Source organism: Cryptomeria japonica, chromosome 2, assembly GCF_030272615.1.
Source record: "Cryptomeria japonica chromosome 2, Sugi_1.0, whole genome shotgun sequence".
Lineage (NCBI taxonomy): Eukaryota > Viridiplantae > Streptophyta > Pinopsida > Cupressales > Cupressaceae > Cryptomeria > Cryptomeria japonica.
The window spans coordinates 31,074,540-31,088,356 of NC_081406.1; the positions used below are offsets into that span (position 1 = coordinate 31,074,540).

At 36.1% G+C, this 13,817-nt stretch overlaps 1 protein-coding gene across 1 annotated transcript; it reads right to left on the bottom strand.

Moving 5' to 3' along the window:
- Positions 1 to 514: 514 nt before the first annotated feature.
- LOC131855758 (heat shock cognate 70 kDa protein 2-like) lies at positions 515 to 2,551 on the bottom strand. The gene has a single exon (XM_057966813.2). The coding sequence runs from the start codon at positions 2,369 to 2,371 to the stop codon at positions 515 to 517; it is 1,857 nt and encodes a 618-aa protein (XP_057822796.2). The 5' UTR covers positions 2,372 to 2,551.
- Between the last annotated feature and the right edge of the window lie 11,266 nt (positions 2,552 to 13,817).

Genomic DNA, 13,817 nt, shown 5'->3' on the forward strand with positions numbered 1-13,817 from the left:
AAGGAAAGTTGTGTGAGAGCCGGGAGGAGAGGCCTGTGAGAAAATTTTGTAATTTTGTATGAAATTTTTAAGAGCGAGCAGAGAGTCTCTGCTGTATGAAAATTTGTGTTGTTGCAGGAGAGATTTTCTTTTCTTCTTGCATCAATAATTCAAGATAAGAATGAATTCGTTCAATTCTATTTTTTTCTCCATAAAAACTTAGCCTTAAAATTTGGCAAAATCTTATTCATATTGTTATATTAAAAATAGAAATTAGAAACCGCACATAACTCATCCACATTCCAGACTAGTTTATGCACAAGATAAGCAACAAGATAACTGCAATAAATATATAATTATTATAATCTATAGAGATATTTCTTTAACATCAAATTGCGTTAAGGAAAACCAAGAGGAAATATCGTATTTACTGGCGCAGATTAGAGAGATCATGGACCTGGTTTTTCTTATATCAAAATTACAAACAGAGTTCTATCGTTTGTACTATTATCCTACTAGTTGAGTTCAATAATTTTCATTTCTCTGATTTAATAAACTTAAACCGCTTGGGGGAAGATAAACACAGGCATTTCAATTCCAATTCTTTCAATTTGTCTTGCAGTTCAACAACTGTCACAGTGTCGTCCTTTAACCATTCCTCAACTGCAGTGATAGTTGATATAAGATCTTCTGCAACATCAGCGTCCATAGAGCCTTCACTCTTTTCTTTCATTGCCCTCTTTTTCATGTTGGACACGTAACATTCAAGGGCGTATTTGGCAACCTGCTTTTTCCTCGCTTCTTCGTCCTCCCTGCGAAATTTTTCTGCGTCCGCTATCATTTTATCAATCTCTTGAGTGCTTAGTCTCCCACCTTCATTACTAATGGTAATCGCATTTCTTGCTCCACTTATTCTGTCGTGGACAGAAACGTTCAGAATTCCATCTGCATCCACTTCAAAGCAAACTTTAATAATTGGCACTCCAGCCGGGGCAGCGGGAATCCCTCTCAATACAAATTTTCCGAGAAAATTGTTGTCTATAACCAAAGGTCTTTCACCTTCGAAAACTCGAATGCGTAAGGCTGTCATATCGTCATATGCTGTAGTGACGGATGTCTCTTTCCGAGTGGGAAGCGGAGTATTTCGCGGAACAACTACCCTCATCACATCATGATCAACTGCAATTCCAAGACTCAAAGGCGTGACATCCTCCATGACAATGTGAACGTCCTCCTTGTTGAGCACAGCTGCCTGAAGTGCAGCACCATAAGCTACTGCTTCGTCCGGATTTACAGCTCTGCAGAGCTCCTTCCCATCGAAGAAATCTCTGACCATTTCCTGCACCTTTGGTATTCTTGAGGAACCCCCTACTAATATAATATCTTCAATTTGGCTCTTATTAAACTTGGCATCTGCCACGCATCTCTTCACAACTTCCATGCACTTCTCAAATAAATCAAAGTTGAGCTCTTCAAACTTTGCTCTCCTGATCTTCAAGAAAAAATCATATCCTTCGTAGAGACCGTCGATATCAATTACAGTCTCTACCACTGAGGACAAATTTCTCTTTGCCCTCTCACACTCTGAACGCAGTCGCCGAAGAGCTTTGGCATTCACACATAAATTTGTTTTGTACAACTTGTTGAAGTGTTGGGCACAGTAGCCGAGCATCCTATTGTCAAAATCTTCACCTCCCAAATGTGCCTCTCCCCCAACTGCTTTCACCTCAAATTTGCCTTTTTGAACTACAACAATAGAAACATCAAAAGTACCTCCACCAAGGTCAAACACCAGAATATGTTTCTTCTCTTCCTCAGCTCTACCAAAGCCGTAAGTCATGGCTGCAGCAGTCGGCTCATTGATGATCCGCATTACATTTAGACCTGCAATCCGGCCAGCGTCTTTAGTCATCTTCCTTTGGGAGTCACTGAAGTAGGCAGGCACCGTAATAACTGCATTTTTCACCTCACTTTCTAGATACTGTTCAGCTGTAGTTTTCATTTTCATTAAAACCATGGATGAGATTTCCTCAGGCGCAAACAGTTTCTTCTGACCCTTGTAATTCACTTCAATCATTGGCTTGTCATTTTTCTGTGAAACAACTGTGAAAGGCCACAGTTTCATGTCGGCCTGCACAGAAGAATCAGTAAATTGCCTACCAATGAGTCTTTTCACATCGAAGACGGTGTTAAGAGGATTAGAGGAAATTTGAAACTTGGCAGCGTCTCCGACAAATCTCTCTTCGGCTGTGAAAGCAACCATAGAAGGAGTAGTTCTATTTCCTTGGTCATTAACAATGATTTCCACTCTGTCATTCTGCCATACTCCCACGCAGCTATAAGTTGTTCCCAGATCAATGCCGATGGCTTTCTCCTTTCTCTTTCCTTCCATTTGCCTTCCCACTCTTTCTATATCTGCTGGTTGAATAAAATGACAAAATTCTCTACAACAAATGGCCTTTCTCAGTCAGCTGAGAGCCCTGTTTTTACTTAAACTATCAAATTGAAACTTGCAACAGAAAGGCCGATAAGCCAAGTCTACTGCCACCGACTTCTGATATCGTCAATAGGATTTTCCAAGATTCATTTTCTGTAGATGTCATAAGTATAGTTAACAAACACATTATCATGACATATAAACATGTTAAGGCGAAAATAAATTGGGAGTATAAGCCACTGGCGTCGGTAATAAGCCACTGGCCATAAGCAATTCCCCATAAATGATTTCTAAATGTGATAATAATGTACACGAGTAAACCAAACAATATTCTGAGATGTTTGAGTAATTTTGGTTCAATAAGTTGTATTTACAGAATACACATCAAATAGAAACAAATAGTTTGATTAACATTGAATAATAAAAAAATGATTAATATATTCAGTAGTAAATAATGTTGATGTAACATTTTAGTGTAGTCATCTATTTCCTTCTATTTTCCTTTTCATAAAATTAAAAAAAAGATAAAAATTGGACATTTGGCTAAATTTTCAACTCATGCAATATATTAAGTTAAGAACAACACAACAAAAAAATTGTAAGCATGATAATCGAATTCAAGAAAATAGTGTTAAATCAAGGCAAGAAAAAACTGGGATGATTAACTTGGGCATTAAGTACACATGGTAAACCAATGTTCAATATTTTTTAAATGAATTTAAAACTACTATGTATGTTAAATTTGAACTCCTATTATTGCAAACCCTATTTTCAACTACCAAACCCTAGATCTACAATGAAATTCAATAAAACATCAATGAAGAACCAACAAACATGCCAAATCATAAAATAAACCAAATGATACCTGCATGTATGTTGCTCTCAGATTTTTATGCTTGCATAAGAGCTCAATGGGGAATGGATGTGGTTGTGATGATGTTGAGCTATGATGTAAAGATAAAAGCTAGAATGTAAGTATACTCCAAATGCTTGATTGCTCGATGAGTTGATATGATAGAATGAGAGGGAGAGACTCCTTTTATAGAGTTCATCTAAGAAATGGATGGTTGAGATTAAGAGGCAAAAAGGATAAATGAAGGGCCATGATCACATAGGTGAATGTGACAAATAGGATAAAAGGGTAGGTAAAGATTAAGGGAGAAGATTAATAGGTGGAAAGATAAAAGATAAGAATGAATAGGATTAAAAGGTTAAATTAAAATGGATGGCTAGGATTAAGGAGTAGGTATTTAGAAATATGTGTTGACATATGGATAAGAACAAAATGCTAAATGCATTAATTAAATAAATAAATAATATTTATTTAATCAATAGAAAAATATCATACAAATTAAATAAATAAATTATTTATTCAAATTGAAAAAGAAGGAACGGACCATTAAATAAATAATAACTATTTATTTAAATTAAAAAAAGGAGGATAATAAATTAATTAAATAAATAAAAAATATTTATTTATTAATAGAGGAAGAGGCCACATATATTAAATAAATAAAATATTTATTTAAATTGACAAAGATGGATGAGATTAAATAAATAATAAATATTTATTTTAAATAGAAAGACAAGTTTTAGTGAATTAATTGAATAAATTAAAATATTTATTTAATTAATAGAGAAAAAGGCTAATAAATTAATTGAATAAATTAAAATATTTATCTAATTAAAAGGCAATTTTAGATCTCTAGCAATTCTTATATTTTTTTTTAGTTTCATCTCTACTCTTTATTCTTTAAAATTTCTACCCAATTAAAAGTGTTTCATGAAATGAAACTATAACTTTTGTATAAAATATTACACATCTACAATATTGTTGCCTAGTCCTATATGTAGATTCCATGTTTATAGAATAGCCCAATAATACACCTAGTGAAAAAAAAGAAATATAAATGAAGTTGTTGATCAAAAATTGCTAATCCAATGGTTAGTCTTAAGAGAAGAATTTTTATTTAAGCTTACTCATTCTACTCAATTTGCCTATTAATGGGAAGACCACCAAGGTAACAAAAAAATTGTTTAATAATTCATGTTCAGATTGATAGATTATAGAGTTGAACTTATTAATGGATAGTAATAATTCTCCATATATTTGTAGATATAATGACATATTTATATTGAATCTGGCGCCTACATAATTTTTGCACAATTGATTGTATTGGTTTATGGTATAAGTTGGCTAGTTTCTTCTCAATATAACAACTAATTTAAGGATGGAAAATAAATAAATATTACCTTGGTTGTCATGTCACTTGTATGAACCTTGCCTTTTTGAAGAGCATGAAAAATATATGCATGGCACTTGTAATTGCATGTGGCAGTAATATGAGTGGGCATTATATTTATGTTTATTAGGTGTAACTAAGTCTCTAGATGTCCTATGGCTTATTACCCCCTTTACATATATATTTAATTTAGGTATGTTTTATGATTTTATTACTCATTTTAAAGAGGAAGAAATGTTGTTGACATAAAACAAAAATAAAATATTATAGTAGTTAAATAAAGACAAATGACAATGAAGAATATGAGATGTCCTTTATAGAGACTATCAATATAATTATAGTCTTTGTTATGAAAGTAAAATTTCTCTTTTCTCTTTTGCATTCTAAATGTAGATGTTGAAGAGCTTTGGCACTTGCACATAAATCTATTTTGTACATCTCATTCAAATTTTGGCATAACAAGCGACCATCTTATTGTTAAAATTTACCTTCCAAGGTGAAGCATCAAAACTAATCTCTACTATGGTTTTTCTATTTTTTTAGATTTTTTGTGCATGTCACATCACAATTTTTTAAGGAATCTTCTAGTTTTTGTTTGCATTTTTTTGTAGGTCCTTTGAATTTGCTAGGAAAAGGGGTCTTTCCTATTGTCCCTTTTAAATGGAATCACCTTCCCATTCCTCCATAGTTGTTGTTGATGGTGTTTAAAGCTTAATGGTGTCATCCAATGGCTCCCCTACCTAATGACCAAGGAAATTCATCCTGAGGTGTTTCATGAGGTAAGTCCTCTAATCCACCTCCACATATTGTGTTGCCACTCAATTTTTTTGAGAAGCCTATAAATGGATTGGAAATTTCATTCTTATGGGTTATCTCACAAAACTCCATAAAATATAATTTGTTCAAGATATGTGAATTTTATTTCCAAATTTAGACATTCTTTTTCTTAAAGAGGTTAAAGTTTCTCATTTTTTTCTTTCAATTTATTGTCATGTCATTTGATGTTCTAGTTTTTCTCTTTATTTAAACCATGAAGGTTGTTGGTTGTGGCACCCAGGGATAACTTTAAGAAACCACCCCCCGGGCAAAAGTGTAAAATCCTGGCGAATTAGACATTATTTTTGGGGGGAAACTTTCATATTGGTGGTGAATTTTTTTTTCAAAATAGGAAAAAAAATTATTTTGTATTGGCGATTTTTTTCTAGAGTACGAAAATTCCATAAAATTCTGGTGAATAATACCTTGTTCTGTGGGGAAAATATTTATTGTAGGAGGCAAATAATATTTCGTTTAAAGGAACAAATATATAATTGTATGGGCGGAAATTTCTAGTCTGAAGGAAAAAATTATTTAAATGTATTGGAGATTTTTATCCACTGCTTGAAAATTATTTAATTTGTTTGGCTAATATTTTGTTATTTATAGAAAATTATATATTTTATTGGCGATTTCATGAATTCATTACCATTAATAGACAAGGCACATCACATCACATTGAGTCTGGACCCTGCACGATGTATCAAAAAGTGCAGACTCTTTGACACGTGAAGGGTGACACGTACCTAAAATCCATCAATGATTTAAAACCGTTCGATGATCATAGATCAATGGCTGTAGTTTTATTTTGGCCCAATTTTCTGAAGAGAACATAGTTCACCAAAAAGTGTCCAGAATGGAATTGGATTCAATAGATACATATCAAATGTCATGATCAATAATGTTGGTCATTTAATATATGTCTAGTCACTAACTGCAATCCACTCTGTCCCCACGACTTCTAATGTGGTACTTGCCAACTTGGTACTGGTTTATAGTTGTTTCCAATTTCACACAGTAGTGCATTTATGGGAAAGATTTGCAGAGATATATGAAAGATTTAAAAAATTTTAAAGAAATTAACATGGTTAGAGAAGGTATTATTACAATCAAGAGCTTAAGCTTTTTATATACGATCTCTACTTCTTTCATCTTCAATTAGCCTTTGCCATTTGGTAGATAAATTGTTAGAGCTCGCGGTATTTAAATTCTGCCTTTGGTTGAGGTCTATAGGCTCAGGTTGTTTAATTTGGTAATCTGATTTGTCAAGATGGACACTCCTATCCACTTGAGAAGCATTTCTACGAATGACTAGAGGGCCTTTTTGGGCTCCTTTAAAGACCTAACCCTCCAATCAGTCTGCAAGGAGGTTGGGATGTTCACCAATGAGGCTGTGAGGATGGTGCTGGGTAGAGACTTTCTGCGTAACAGAAATAGATATTGTGTTAACACGGACATTACATCCTTGTTCTTGGTATCTCTTCTAGACCTTGGAGGAGACAAGGTGGATATGCTGATGTTGATAAGGAAGGTTTTTAAGGAAGACTTCCTTAGAGACGATGTTACTATTGTCATCCTTGTAGAAGTAGGGGTAGGGATCCCTTGGGCGAGTGAATTAAGAAAGCTTCTCCTCCTTGACCGAATAGTGCCAGTGGCCAGACAACCATTTCTTTTGAACCTAAATGCAGAGCAGTTGACGCATCATAGGAAATGGGCGCGGATTGGTAGGGAATTTCTTCGGAAATGGTTGCTCTTGGATGGCTTTCCAAACTATAGTTGGCTTGAAAAATTCTCTCAACTTATGCTGTCTAAAGAATTCTACATGGAGGGAGGGGCATATTCTTAGGGTAGACCATCCACTACTTGTGCCCTAGCCCCGATCCCCTAGTAGTTTTTTTTTTGGCCATGTCCTCGTAACCTAAACCTTATAGGCTCAGTGGCTCACTCGTGTTAGCTTTAAATTTTTTGAGGGACTCAAGTCTCAAACATGTTAAAATTGTAAATTTCCAAAACATAAATATTAATGATAATTTCGCAAATTCCAGTTCGTTTCAGTTGGCCTCTTATGTATATAAAAATGCTTCTATTTCATTTTATTAATGATAGTTTTGCAAATGATTTTTGTCTATGAGCTATGGTATTTCAATATTTTGTTAAACAATGGAAATAAATTTAATACTGTGATCTTTTTTCGTAATGCTTCTTTCTCTTTATTTAATATATATATAAAAATCTAGTTCATTCCATTTATTATTTGTACATTGATTATGGTTGATTATAATTTTATAAATATATTAAAAAAATATGTTTATCTCACAAAAAATAAGTGAATTAAAAGTCTAAATTACTTGTTGATGAAGTTTTGAACTAGTGCATGTGTGGGTTGGTACCTGCTATGATTTATAGTTAAGATTTTGTCATTATGAAGAAATTTGAGACATTTATGAATGGTACATGGGATTTCTTTCATGGAAGAGAACCAATGATGTGAATATATTATTAGAATAGTTTCAAAAAATAGAATTTTGAAGCGGATATATTTTATCATTGGTAGTAAAATTCGTGATCCACATCTGAAACATTTTTTGGATATGACTCAAGCACAATTTTTTGCCAAGTTTCAATGTATGTATCCTCAAATAAAAATTAGTCAAAGGTTCTTTGAAATGGTAAAGCCTTTTTATATCAAAATAAATCACACATGCAGAACTTGTTGTTGTAGAGTACATATTGAATTTTCTAACCATTATGATATTTATCAACACATATGTATAGATTTGCATGCTCATAATGTTTTGTAGGAATGCAACATAAATGGTCCACTGACATCTTCAAGGGAATTCATATCTAGCATCTTATGTGAAAGAGTAGATGGTCAAGTATATTACAATAAGTTTTGCTTGGATGGCACATGTGTTGATTGTGGTGGATTGCGACATTTACAAATTTGTCAACATATGGATATTGGACAAGAAATTGGTAATGAATTAGTAGAATTTGGAAAATATAAGACAGTGGCCTACATGCTAAAAGATGGAAAAGAAGCAAAAAGGTGTGAATTGGTTAGTGAGAAGATTCTAGTGTATCATTTTATGGGCATCTTTCATGAGAATATAGTGTATGAGTATGCAAGGCATAACCATCGAGCTCGTTGGTTGGAATCACAATTTAAGCTATGCAAGGACACATTTCCACTTCATACAATCATTTCAATTGTTGACTTTGTGGAGAACTACACACTACAATCGCAGAATGAGGTGCAATCACAATATTACAACTCCACACAAGTTGCCATATTTGTGCATATAGCATTCATTCATGCACATGATAGTATGGAAGAGGATAGGAAGATATTAAGGGAGTATCATTTTTACATCAGTGATGATCGCTCACCCTCTATATAGTTTGTGCAAGGTTGTTTTTCAGATATTCTACGATGATCTGGCTAGCTGAGGCATGTCATTCCGTCAACATATCATATGGTCAGATAATTGTGCATTGCAATTTAATAACTCTCAGATGTTTTATTGGTGAGTAGGATGCATGAGTTGACTACTATTCAACATATCTGGAATTTCTCTGAGGCTGGGCATGGAAAAGGGGAGCATGATGGTGCAGGAGCATGTATTAAAAGAGATTTAGCATGAGAAGAGTTAAAGTACAAAGGGAATGAAAACTTGAAAGATGCATAATCAATTATTCAATGGTGCAATGGTACAATTGGTCCAGGTAATCAAGGTAAGTCTTTAGTTCACAGATTTTTTTGGTTGGTAGATGATACTAACATTGCAAAATTAGAAGATTGTTGTACATTGACAGGATCGAGTGAGCTACACTCTTTCAAAAGCTCTAATGCAGGTTCATGGACTATCCATATGCGGCGGATGGCATGCTATTGTTCTTCATGTAGAGATGGTGCCTATAATGACTGTGAGTCAAAGGAGTGGGTGGACGAATGGTGTATGAGACCTCTAATCCCACTTGAGACATACCGACCTCCAAGTGCACTACAACTCACACAGATGGAAGCATCAATTGACTTTGACCATGTGTCAAATTTAGTCCAACTAGGTAAATTATCCACATGCAATTTTTTGTACTTTAATATTTTACCTTAGTTGTTTGCTAAATTCTTCTCACTTTATCATTGCAGGGCATGTTTATGTAGTAATTGCAGATGAAGACAATGAAGAAGGAACAAATTATTACCTGTGTCATTGTGTGGACGCAAAAAAGAAATTGGATCGCCATGTGGTAGATGGAGAAAATATTGTGTACCCCACAGGATCAGTAGTTGTTACTGGTACATGGCTTAGAAGGTACCCTGTGAAGAAGTCTAACTTGTGGTTGTTCAAGGACTTCGAGACACATAGGAAGATTCTTCATTATTCTAACCTTGTTGTGGCTTCAAATGTTCATTTGATTAGATATGGGGGTAGACCACTAAACAAGAACCTATGGAAGGTTCATGAGTCTGACCATGAGGCCATACTAGACATGATAAAGAGTAGAGAAGATCCAGATGGTTCATTGGATTAAATGTAAACGTAAAAAATTGTAATATCAATCTTATTTGGATATATGTACATGACTTGTATTTTTGACTACTCGAGGCATTGTAATATAAAAAATTATGTTTTTGTCTTGTTTTGTGTGATTTTATGTAAATAATGTCATTTTGGACCATTAGAGATCACATGGGATCATTTTGTGAAGTATACCCTGTTAATATGGTAAAAGATGTCAAAAACGCTCATTTGTTGTCAATCACTCAAAGTGTGAAAAATTATCAAAATTCAGCATGGTTTTTCTCGATGTTAGTGACATGTAAGAATGATCCATCTGATCCTGTGGGGTTGTGTTATGGCACTCTAAAAAATCCTCTCTCAGTTTGGGTAGACTCGGATCCATTTGCTCGTGGCGACTCTTTCTCGGTCGCGACAAAAAGCGACAGATGAGTTCAATGAAAAGTTGTACAATGCCCCATCTTTCAATCTGCTCATCGCGACACCGAACCATCAACTCGTACATGTTGGGGTGGCCAGGTTTACGCTAGGAATGCCTTCTTTTTTCTCTCCAACTCGCCTGATCATTGCAGGCCACACCCTAGCAACCAAATCGCCCAAGTGCTCAAATTGCTCAAAGTTGTCAATATTCGGCATCGTGTTTCTCCGTGCCCATTAATCATAAGAATGATCCATCTAATTTTATGGGGTCATGTTATGGCACTCTAAAACATCCTCTCTCGGTTTGGGTAGACTCGGATCCAGTTGCTCATGGTGACTCTTTCTCGGTCGCAACAAAAAGCGTCAGATGAGTTCAATGAAAAGTTGCACAATGCCCCATCTTTCAATCCACTCATCACGGTACTGAACCGTCAGCTTGTACGGTCAGAGTGGCTATGTTTATGCTAGGAATGCCTTCTTTTTGCTCTCCAACTCACTCGATCGTTGCGGGCCACACCCTAGTAGCCAAATCGCCCAAGTGTTCAATTTGCTCAAAGTTGTCAATATTCGGCATCACGTTTCTTCGTGCCTGTTAATCATAAGAACAATCCATCTAATCCTACAGGGTCATGTTATGGCACTCTAAAAAAGCCTCTCTCGGTTTGGGTATACTCGGATCTAGTTGCTCGTGGCGACTCTTTCTCGGTCGCGACAAAAAGCGACATATGAGTTCAATGAAAAGTTGCACAATGCCCCATCTTTCAATCCATCGTTGCGACACCAAACCGTCAGCTCGTACACATCGGGGTGGCTAGGTTTATGCTAGGAATGCCTTCTTTTTTCTCTCTAATTCGCCTGATTGTTGCGGGCCACACCCTAGCAGCCAAATTGCCCAAGTGCTCAAATTGCTCAAAGTTGTCAATATTTGGCATCGCATTTCTCTGTGCCCATTAATCATAAGAACAATCCATCTGATCCTATGGGGTCATGTTATGGCACTCTAAAAAAGCATCTCTTGGTTTGGGTAGACTCGGATCCAGTTGCTCGTGGTGACTCTTTCTCGGTAGCGACGAAAATTGACAAATGAGTTGAATGAAAAGTTGCACAATGCCCCATCTTTCAATCCGCTCATTGCGGCACCGAACCATCAACTCGTACGCATTGGGGTGGCTGGGTTTACATTAGGAATGCCTTCTTTTTTCTCTCCAACTAGCCCGATCATTGCAGGCCACACCCTAGCAGCCAAATCGCCCAAGTGCTCAAATTGCTCAAAGTTGTCAATATTCGGCATCGCGTTTCTTCATGCCTGTTAACCATAAGAATTATCCGTCTGATCCTATGGGGTTGTGTTATGGCACTCTAAAAAATCCTCTCTCGGTTTGGGTAGACTCGAATCCAGTTGCTCATGGTGACTCTTTCTCAGTCGCGACAAAAAGTGTTAGATGAGTTCAATGAAAAGTTGCACAATGCCCCATCTTTCAATCCGCTAGTTGCGGAACTAAATCGTCAGCTCATACGCATCGGGGTGGCCGGGTTTACGCTAGGAATGCCTTTTTTTTCTCTCCAACTTGCCTGATCATTGCGGGCCACACCCTAGCAGCCAAGTCGCCCAAGTGCTCAAATTGCTCAAAGTTGTCAATATTCGGCATCACGTTTCTCCATGCCCATTAATCATAAGAACGATCCATCTGATCCTACGAGGTCATGTTATGGCACTCTAAAAATGCCTCTCTCGATTTGGGTAGACTCGGATCCAGTTGCTCATGGCAACTCTTTCTCGGTCATGACAAAAAGCGACATATGAGTTCAATGAAAAGTTGCACAATACCCCATCTTTTAATCTGCTCATCGCGGCACCGAACCATCAGCTCATACATGTCAGGGTGGCTGGGTTTACGGTAGGAATGCCTTCTTTTTTCTCTCCAACTCGCTTGATCGTTGTGGGCCACACCCTAGCAGCCAAATCGCCCAAGTGCTCAAATTGCTCAAAGTTGTCAATATTCGGCATCATGTTTCTCCGTGCCCGTTAATGATAAGAATGATCCATTTGATCCTACGAGTTCATGTTATGGTACTCTAAAAAAGCCTCTCTCAGTTTGGGTAGACTCGGATCCAGTTGCTTGTGGCGACTCTTTCTCGGTTGCGACAAAAAGTGACAAATGAGTTCAATGAAAAGTTGCACAATGCCCCATCTTTCAATCCGCTAGTCGCAGCACCGAACCGTCAGCTCGTATGCATCGGGGTGGCCGGGTTTATGCTAGGAATGCCTTCTTTTTGCTCTCCAACTCGATCGATCGTTGCGGGCCACACCCTAGCAGCCAAATCGCCCAAGTGCTCAAATTGTTCAACGTTGTCAATATTCAGCATCGCATTTCTCTGTGCCCATTAATCATAAGAACGATCCGTTTGATCCTACGGGGTCATGTTGCGGCACCAAACCGTCAGCTCATACACGTCTGGGTGGCTTGTGTCTTGGATTACAAACCCATATTTAGGTTCAAAGCTTAAGTAGTAATAAACTTTGTGCAATTATTCATCTAATCATTTGTACTGCAATTATGGATAACCATGATAAATGATTTGCATTAACCAAAAAGCTACAAATCCATGCAACATTGTATACCGTTAAAACTATCAAATATATCCAATATAAACAAATAGGCTTGCCAAAAGCCATATGGACTTAGAATTTCACATATTCATAAAACAAAACATATGTTCAAAATTGCTATAAAGGCATACAACATGATATCCAATAAAGTCAAATAGGGGCTTGCCAAAAGCCACATGGACATAGAATGCCACATATTCATAATACAAAACATATGTTCGAATTTTCCATATAGGCATACAACATGCTATCCAATACAGTCAAATAGGAGCTTGCCAAAAGCCATATGGCGATAGAATGTCACATATTCGTAATACAAAACATATGTTCAAAATTGCCATATAGGCATACAACATAGGACCCTATTATATTCATTTCCCTCTAGGGGAAGGAAACAGATCACGAGATATCTTTTCCTGTCAAGGGGATGGAGATGTATATGATGCAGGTGTCTTTCGAGTACGTCCACTCGACCTCCTCTCTAGACTTTTTTGTAACTCCACTTGATACAATGAAAAGAATGATGTTAGCATATACAAAAATTGAATTTTAGAATGACATATAATAGAATAGTCACTTACCGCATACAAATAATCATGATGTTCATCCACAACAGGTGCATGTTCATGATCTGTAGTGACAAGCCCCTCCTATAAGCATCACATTATAAATTAAACTAAATACAAGAGTTGTTAAAATTTTCAATAACATATTATTAAGATAACAAATGTAATGCTAAATTTACTAAATTTATAAATATGTCTCATACTTCTGTTAAAGCAGTT